Source organism: Narcine bancroftii, chromosome 9 (assembly GCF_036971445.1).
Source record: "Narcine bancroftii isolate sNarBan1 chromosome 9, sNarBan1.hap1, whole genome shotgun sequence".
In the NCBI taxonomy this organism is placed as follows: Eukaryota; Metazoa; Chordata; class Chondrichthyes; order Torpediniformes; family Narcinidae; genus Narcine; species Narcine bancroftii.
In genome coordinates this window covers 19,500,348-19,510,391 of record NC_091477.1, presented here as the reverse complement: position 1 = coordinate 19,510,391, position 10,044 = coordinate 19,500,348, and the positions used below count along the sequence as shown (strand labels likewise).

Below are 10,044 nucleotides of genomic sequence, written 5' to 3'. Positions count from 1 at the left end.
GAACTCAGTGGGTCAGGCAACATCTACAATGGGGCTGAGATCAGGTCATCAGGACTGTGATTATTCAGTATAGATCAGTGGTATTAGAGTTTTTAGTTGTATTTTTACATTACTGTAATAGATTACAATGTAATATAAGCTGAGAAAAATGATTGATTATCCAATTTTGTTCTGCTGCAGGTCAGTTACTGGTTTAATTTTCTTCCCATCAATCACGGCAATGTTCAACTTTCTTTTCTTATAAACGTGGACGTGATTTTTGTGCATACCTCGACATCTGAATCTGCAATCAAATAAAAAAATTGTTGTGAAAAAGAATAAACGTTAACTGAAACATTTTTCACACATTCCTTGGATGGATAGAGGCATATATATCACTCTTGATTGGCATTATTTCATAAGTATCGTGGGTCATGTCAACAAATAAAGACATTACAATAAGAAAGGGTTCCATTCACCAAATATGGTGCACATCAAAGACAGAAAGTAAACTTTGAAACTGCAAAAGTTCATCAGAAAAATCAATGTTAACTTATTAGGTGAAAAGTGTAAGTATTAATCATTAAAAAAAAACTGGAGATGGAAGAAACCTCTGCTTGATTGTGTGGGAGAACAGAGTCAGGGTTTATCAAGCCAGAATTAACAACCTGGAGGCTGTAGATGAGGTAGATTGGAAGAAGCGGAAAGAAATGGTGTTGTTGCCTGATGGAGATACTGCAATGCTGGGTTTCTCCAGGATCCAAGGCAGAAACTGTTGCTGTGAAATTGATAAAGGGAACTTTCCTGAACACAGATGAATGATAGAAAAAAGTAACATAATTCTAACTTACCTCTTGATAGTTTGCATCTGTTCAATGGTGTCTGGGAGAGGGTGATTGAATGTTTCAGGCAGTAACAACATTAGAATTCCTGATAATGCTACAAAACTTCCTAATAGAGTATAAGGCAAAAACTCATGATAAGCACCTGTGGAAAAAGCAAGACATTTTTGTAGTAGGATAAAGTTCTAAACCTCAACATGGAGTATTAAACATTCCACATCTCACTTCTTATAGTTTATCAACACCCTTATTACAGGCACACCATAATGTAATTTTCAAGTTAATTTTCAACACTCCCCAGTAATTTTGTAAATCTTCACCATGCTAATTATTTCACTAAATGGCTAAATTCTTGTTCTCAAAAAATGAAAAGGTAGAAATAATAGAAGATAACGGAAGGAATGATTTTATTTTGCATATTTGCCTTATTTATCTCAATTTGCACCAAAAAAAAAAAGGATTTTGAATTGTTTGTGATTTGGGACACCACCAGAATCCCAGAAAATATTTCTGTTGCATCTATGTACATCAAATCAAACGATTATCTTACCAAGGTAAAAAATATAAGGTGAGATGATGCTGCCAATCCTGGCAGCCATTGAACTAATTCCCACGCCTGTGTTTCGTACTGCTGTTGGATACAGTTCAGCGGTGTAGACATAAATCATGGCATAGCCACATGTGGTGGCAAGTTTTCCACTCAGCGCCAGCACAGTGGTAAGTATTGAAATATCTAAATAAACCAGAAACAATCATAAACTTGGATTTATTTCTATGTACTTGTCTGTCATCCTGTCATCTGCCCACAGGTGGCAGATTTTCTGTATATCTGCTTCCGCCATAAATCAGGATGTATCGCGGAGCTCCTCTTTGGAAAATTACCATGAAGATATTGGGTGACTTGCTGAAAGCCTGTTCTGACCAAATGACCAATGTATTCATGGATAACTTTAACATCTTAATTTGGTAGGGTGTGGTACCCAGCTGTTTCAAACAGGCCTCAATCTTATGTGTAGTAAGAAGAGCGTGTCTAAATGACTACTGATCAGCAGCACTCACGTGCATATTGGTGAAGCATTTTTAAGTATATCAGCCCCTGTCTGAGCAGTGACATGGATCAGTTCTAATTTGCCTACAGCAGATGCCATTTCACTGGCTCTGGAACAGCTGGAGAGCAAACCGCATTCACCAAGACCAGGATGCTCTTTATCGACTATAGTTCAGCATTCAACACCCTTATCCCCTCAAAACTGATCAGCAAATGCCAAGATCTGGGCTTCAACACACCATTGTGTAATTGAATCCTGGATTTCCTCACCGCAAGACCACAATCAGTGAGGATTGGTAAGAACACCTCCTCCACAATCTCCGTCAGTATTGGGGACCACAGCGCTGCTTTAATAGACCCCTGCTGTACTCACTTTAAGCCTCTGACTGTGTATGACAATAACACCATCTACAAATTTTCTGACGACACCATGTTAGTGGGTTGTACAAAAGAGGGCAATGAGTCAGCATTCAAGAGGAAGATTTAAAACTTGGCTGAATGGTGTACTAACAATAACCTCACACTCAATGTCATCAAAAAGGTGTATGACCCAGTAATCATTGGGGAACAGTGAGCAAATGTAAATGCCTGGGAATTACTACTTCCAAGGACCTTTGCTGGACCCAATACATGAAAGTCATCATGAAGAAATCATGTTAATGCTCCTACTTTCTCTTTGGCCATTTTAGTCCATGCACAACTATTATATTCCCTAGTCACATTGATTTGCACTCAACCATAGCCCACCATACCCCACTAATCCATATTCCTGTCCAAATTCTTAAAAATTAAAATTGAGCCTGCATTCACCACTTTAGCCAGCACCTCATTTCATACTGGCACCACTCACTGTGTAGAGATATCCCCCCCTAATATTCCATTGAAACCTTCCCCTTTCATGGTTAACCCATGGACTCGAGTTTGAATTTCACTTAATCTCAGTGGAAAGAGTCTACCTATACTTATTCTGTCTAGACCCCTCATCATTTGAAATACCTCTATCAAATCTCTCCTTGATGAAGGGCTCAAGATAGAACTATCAGTTCTGTATCTTTACCTTTGTTACATGAAGGACACTGTTTGACCTGTTGAGCTGCTCCAGCATTTTGTGTTTATACTTCAACCACAGTGTCTCCAGATTTTTGTGATTTACAACAATTTCTAGGATTACTTATGGAACTTTTGTTAAACAAAAGAACATCATTAGCTACTTTCTAATCCTCCAGCACCATAGCTGTGGCTAAGGGCATTTTAAATTGCCCCTGCAATTTCTACACTAGTCTCCTTCAAGGTCCAAGGGAATATCTTCTCAGGCACTGAAGATTTATCCACCCTTATTTAAGACAATAAGAAACTCTTTTTTTATTATAATTTTTTATTTTTCACACTATGAACCATATCAACCAAAATATGTACAAATATTTCTCATTAAATTTACACAGTGGTCTTTTCTCCCTTTTTTCCCTCTTTCCCTCCCTCCCCTCTACCCACCCCCTCCAAAACCCATAAATATTCAACATATACAATACAATAAAACCATAAAACAATATCTTCACACAAAGTAAAATAAACAAGGAAAATGCATCATCTATTTATTACACACTGAATCGAGTCGTTTTGTCTTCTTATCATTTTCATTCTCATTTTAGGGGGATGGAGGTCGTAGGCAAGCTCTCTCTGATATGTTCCATGTATGGTTCCCAAATTTGTTCAAACATTGTAACTTTATTTTTAAAAATATATGTTATTATTTTCTAATGGAATACATTTATTCATTTCCATGTACCACAGCTGTATACTCATGCTCTCTTCCATTTTTAAAGTTGACATTTTATATTGTTTTGCTATCACTAAGGCTATCATAATGAATTTTTTTTTTGCACTTTGTCCAATTTGAGGCTTAATGTTACTTAAAAGAAATATCTCTGCTTTTTATGGTATGTTATTTTTTGTATTATGGCGAGCTCGCCACTGGCCACTGTGACAGAGGTGCACGAAAGAAGAGGTACAAGGACTGCCTAAAGAAATCTCTTGGTGCCTGCCACATTGACCACCGCCAGTGGGCTGATATCGCCTCAAACCGTACATCTTGGCGCCTCACAGTTCGGTGGGCAGCAACCTCCGTTGAAGAAGACCGCAGAGCCCACCTCACTGACAAAAGACAAAGGAGGAAAAACCCAACACCCAACCCCAACCAACCAATTTTCCCCTGCAACTGTGTCTGCCTGTCCCGCATCAGACTTGTCAGCCACAAACGAGCCTGCAGCTGACGTGGACATTTACCCCCTCCATAAATCTTCGTCCGCGAAGCCAAGCCAAAGATTTAGTATCTGATTTAGTTCTTCCCAAAACATATTCACTTTCGTACATGCCCAAGTTGCATGTAATATTGTTCCCATTTCCTTCTTACAGTGAAAACATATATCCGATAATGTTGAATCCCATTAAAAAAAAATTTGAGGAGTAATATATACCCTGTGTAACCAATTATACTGTATCATGTGTAACCTTGTGTTTATTGTATTCTTCATAGTTCCAGAACATAACTTTTCCCAAACTTCATTTTTTATCTTTATGTTTAGATCCTTTTCCCACTTCTGCTTAGGTTTATAGTTTATTTCATTTTCCATATCTTGCAGCTTAATGTACATGTTCATTATAAATCTTTTAATTATCATTGTGTCTGTAATCACATATTCAAAACTGCTTCCTTCAAGTAATCTCAAGCTGTTTCCCAATTTATCCTTTAAATAAGCTTTCAACTGATGATATGCAAACATTGTACCATGGGGTTTTCCATATTTGTACTTCAACAGTTCAAATGTTAATAAATTATTTCCTAAAAAACAATTTTCTATTCTTTTGATTCCTTTTCTCTCCCATTCTCTAAAGGAAAGGTTGTCTATTGTAAAAGGGATTAGCGGATTTTGCATCAATAATAATTTTGGTATTTGGTCATTTGTTTTTTTCCTTTCTAAGTGGATCTTCTTCCATATATTAAGTAAATGATGGAGTACTAGTGAGTTTTTATATTGCACTAGCTTTTCATCCCACTTATAATGTATATGTTCCAGTACCTTCTACCCTATTTTATCTGGTTCTATCTTAGTCCAGTCTGGTTTTTCCCTTGTCTGGTAAAAATCTGATAAAAACCTTAATTGTGCAGCTCTATAATAATTTCTAAAATTTGATAACTGCAAACCTCCTTGATTATACCTCTCTGCTAACTTATCTAATCCTCTTTAGTTCATTAAAGAATTTTTTCTGTTAAAGGAATTGGTAACGTTTGAAATAAGTATTGTATCCTTGGGAACACGTTCATTTTAATGCAGTTTACCCTCCCTATCAACGTTAGCGGAAATTCTTTCCAATGTTCTAAGTCTTCCTGCAATTTTTTTATTAGTGGCTGATAATTTAATTTGTACAAGTGGCTTAAGTTATTATCTAACCTAATCCCTAGGTATCAGATTGCTTGTGTTTGCCATTTAAATGGTGATTCTTTTTAAAATTCTGTATAGTCTGTTTTACTCATTGGCATCACTTCATTTTTATTTGCATTGATCTTGTACCCTGATATTTCTCCATATTTCTTCAATTTGTTATGTAATTCTTTTACTAATACCTTTGGTTCTGTTCGGTATACTATGATGTCATCTGCAAATAAACTGATTTTATACTCCTCCTTTATTTTTATCCCTTTTATTTTATTTTCTATTCTGATCATTTCTGCCAAAGGTTCTATTGCTAAGGCGAACAATGAGGGGGATAGTGGACATCCCTGTCTAGTTGACCTACTTAATTTAAAGAGACTCGATACATATCCATCTACTGCTAACTTCACCAATGCTCCATTATATAATCCTTTAATCCAATTTATATATTTTTCTGGTAGATTGAACTTCTGTAATACTTTGAATAAGTATACTTTAAATAAGTAAATAAGTAGTTCCACTCAATTCTGTCAAAGGCTTTTTCTGAGTCGAGAGCAACAGCCACTGTTGGTTTCTTATTTCCTTGAACTGCATGGATTAGATTAATAAGTTTACTGTTAATAAGTTAATAAGTTTACTGTTCGTCTTTTCTTAATAAATCCAGTTTGATCTTGTTTTACTATTTTTGATACACCATTGGCCAATCTGTTTGCTAATAATTTTGCTATTATCTTATAGTCTGAGTTAAGTAGAGATATTGGTCTATATGATGCAGGTGTTAATGGATTCTTTAATATTACTGTAATTATTGCTGTCTTACATGAATCTGGCAAGTTTTGTGTTTCTTCTATCTGGTTCATTACTTCCAGCAGAGGAGGAATTAATAACTCTATTAGAAATCCATCCTCTCCTGGTGTTTTATTGTTCGGCAGCTTTTTTAATATATCCTGTACTTCCTCTATTTCAAATGGTTTTATTAGTTTATTTTGTTCCTCTTCTTGCAATTTCGGCAGTTCAATTTTAGCCAAAACCTCTTCTATTTTATCATCTTTCCCCTCGTTCTCAGTTTGGTATAATTGTTCATAAAATTCCTTAAAGTTCTCATTAATCTCTATTGGATTATATGTAATTTGTTTGTCCATTTTCCTTGATGGCAATACAGTTCTTTTAGCTTGTTCTGCCATTACATGTCCTACCCAGTCTCTCTTTAGTTTGTTATGTTCCACTTCAGTTAGATGCGTTTCCTGCACAAATGCTATATCTATTTTTTCCTTCTTCAATAACTTTAGTAGCCTCTTCCTTTTAATTTGGTTATGTATTCCATTAATGTTTATAGTCATATGGTTCAACATGGGCATCTTATATCTTATTCACACCTCTTTTCCACCTCTTCGCCACCTCCATCCCCCTTTTTCCCATTTTCATCTCTTAGTTTTCTCTTATTACACTTAATGTACGACAACACATGTAAGACATAAAGTACCCCCGTAGTTCCCACATCCACTAATACCTTAACCCCAAAAGTTTCCCCCCCTCTCTGAGTTGCCCTATATCCCTTGCTGGGTAACCACAACTCCCTTTTTCCTTTGGATTGCGATCTTGTTCGCAGCGTCAACTGATTTTACAGTGACGGTTATTCCCCCTCTACCCAGCCCTCTCCAGAAAACACTTTTTAAACACATATAACAAAGCTCTCTCTTCTTTTTTCCCCCCTTACTCCCTTCCTTCCCTTCTCTTTTCCCTCTTTAGTTCTTTACATATACATTGTTTTTACATCTTTATATATATACTATATCACAGTTTTTCATTCTTGTTACATTTCTTCATATCTTCTCCTGTCCTGCAAATGTTTTGCAAATTCTTGCGATTTCTCTGGATCCAAGAACAGTCCGTTTTATTCCCCAGGTATAAATATTTTAAGCACAGCTGGATGTCTTAACATGAATTTGTAACCGTTTTTCTATAAAATTGATTTTGCTGTATTAAACTCCTTCCTCCTCTTTAAGAGTTCAAAACTTATGTCTGGGTAAAAAAATACTTTATGACTCTTGTACTCCAATGGTTTATTATCTTCTCTAACTTTATTCCTTGCCCATTCCAGTATATTTTCTCTTGTCGTGGATCTCAAAAATTTTACTAAGAGGGATCTTGGTTTTTGATGTGTCTGTGGTTTCAGAGCTAATGCTCTGTGTGCTCTTTCTATTTTCATTTCTTCCTGCATTTCTGTCATTCCCAGGACCTTCGGGATCCATCCTTTTATAAATTCCTTCATGTCTATGCCTTCTTCACCCTCCTTCTGAGATAACAACTCTTGTATCTGTTTAATTTTTTGTCACTTTCTTTCAATTTTTCTTTTAAGTCATTTACTTCCATTTCAACAGTCGTTTCCCGCTCTTCCACATTCTCTACTCTTTTCCCTATTTCTGTCATTACCAGTTCTAACCTTTGCATTTTATCTTCTGTTCTTTTCATTTTCCTTTTAATTGCATTAAATTCTAATGATAACTATTCTTTTAGTGGTCTAATTTGTTCTTCAAAAAAAACTTTATCCATGTATTTTTTTCATCAGTTTTACCTTTTATTTCTCTTTGTCCATCGGTTTTACCTTATTGTTCTCTGTGAAAATCTTGGTCTTCTTCTGTGTCTGTACCTGTGTTTGTGTCTTCTTCTTCTCTTCTTTCTGTCTGTGTCTCTTCTGTTTTTCCTGATGAGCTGCTTGTATCTTTTTGTTGGGCCTCTTCTTGCTGGGCCTCTTGTTGCTGGTCCTCCCCTCCTGGGCTGCTCGTCTGTTGTGGTTCCTGACGTTGATCTTCTTCTCTGTCATCCCTCTGTCTATCTCCATGCCTGTTTCATTGCTCCCTCTTCTGCTGCCTTCCTCATCCTCCAGCTGAGTGCCCTGTTGTCGGGCATCCCTCAGCGGTTCGCTCTGTGGCAGCCCGCTCCTCTGCTGAGCCCACCTCCCACCATTTTCTTCTCCCTCCTTTGATTGCGCACTGCGCACTTTTGTTTAACTCCGATAGCCATTTTTGCAGTCCATCGGCTGGTGAGTTGTGATCTCGCAGGGAAGGCACTGATCTCGAGGGTCGGGTGCTCCTCGCCACCACAGCGTCCTTTTCCTTCTTGCAGGTAAGCCTTCTTCTTTCTTCTCCGGTGAGTTTTCTACTTATTTTTTTCCAGTTGTTTTTACTTTCTCCTTCTTGGAAACCATCTTCTTTCTCTTCTCTGTATCTTTCTCTTCTATTTCTTATATTTTATTTTTGTTATGCTTTGCTTTTTCCTAAGTTTTTTCCTATTTTCCTAGAGAGGGCTGGTTTTCCCGACTGGCCACTACTCCATCACGTGACTCCTCAGAAACTCCTCCTCTTTAATCTGTATAGGTTCTATGACCTTAATTCTTGTTTTCCTTACTTATTTTAGACTCTGTGCCAGTTTCCTGAGTAAATATTGATGCAAAATAAAGCCATTTAAGATCTCCCCTGTTTCTCTGATTCCATCATAGCCAACCACTCTGATTTTCAAGATCAAATTTGTCCCTTGCTATCCATTTGTTCTTAATATACCTGTAGAAACCTGTAATGGAAGATTTAAACCATGTTTTTTTTTACTTTTGCAGCCTTTGCTTCTGCAAGGCTGAGAACCTGCTTGTGTTTTAGAATCAGCAGACATAAGCTAAATTCCACCGAGGGGCCAGAGATGCAGTTATCTGATGAAAGGACATTTGTGCACCAAGAACATTTAATCTTCCTGCTTGTTTTGGTCACAGACTGTCAGAGGCCTAGCCTTGATGCAAAATAAACCATTGCATTCAAAGTGATAAGCTGAAAATTACGTTATTCGATAGAAGCCTAGCATGCTAGCTTGCTCGCTTATATTTCTTGCTGTGCTGGGAACAGGTGCTTGGGTAAGCAGTTTTTGGGTAATATAAGCCATGGTCCCGCTGCTGAAGTTTGAAAGTCTCCAAGAGGTGGCAACATCTCTCAGCAAGGAGAAGAACTTCTAGAGTCCAGCCTACTTCGCAGTCGGGGGAGGTGGAGAAGCTGCTACCAGCGCCCCGACAACCTACTACAAGTGTGCAGTCGTTGCCTCGCTTCGGCAGTTGGGACCAGTCCAAGTGTTGATAAGTATAGTTGGGAAGGGCTTGCATATGGTAGTTTGAAATCAGCTTTTGAATTTGTAATAAAGATTTGTATAAACTGAACTGCTCTTGGTTTGTGTGTCTATTTTCTTTGGGTAGCTCAAATACTGTGACCAATCTAAAATGAACAAAGTGAGAGGTACAAGTTTACCCAGGACAAAACCCTTAGGATTTTCTTTCAAATTGTCTGCCAAAGAAACATCATGTCTTCTTTTAGTCTTCCTGATTTAGTTTTTGTTTTTCCTTGCCTTTTTATGCTCCTCAAGTACCACAATGGCTCCCTATACTTGTTATCCACCTTTCAAACCAGATCCCCAATTTCCCTTGAAAACCAAGGCTCCTGATGCGTGTATACTTTGCCTTTAATCCTAATAGAAACATTCCAAATCTGTACTCTCAAAATTTCAACTTACTTAGCACATCATTTCCAGAAATCAACATCTTCCAATTCATGTATTCTAATGCTTTCTCATTTCTTCAACATTGACCTTTCTCCAATTTAGAATCTCTACCCAAGGCCCAGACCTGTCCATCTTCATAATTAACGTAAAACTAATGGCATTATGATTACTGGAACCAAAATATTCCCCTTCACATACTTCTGTCACC

At 37.3% G+C, this 10,044-nt stretch overlaps 1 protein-coding gene across 1 annotated transcript in view; it reads right to left on the bottom strand.

The window, feature by feature from the left end:
- Positions 1-826: 826 nt before the first annotated feature.
- The window catches only part of LOC138742842 (organic cation/carnitine transporter 2-like), a 55,763-nt gene continuing 46,545 nt past the window's right edge, over positions 827-10,044 (bottom strand). Inside the window, exons 8-9 of the mRNA XM_069897765.1 lie at positions 1,372-1,554; positions 827-966 (exon numbers count right to left, since the gene is read on the bottom strand). Coding sequence (XP_069753866.1) covers positions 827-966; positions 1,372-1,554 — 323 coding nt within the window. The remainder of the gene's footprint in view (positions 967-1,371; positions 1,555-10,044) is intronic.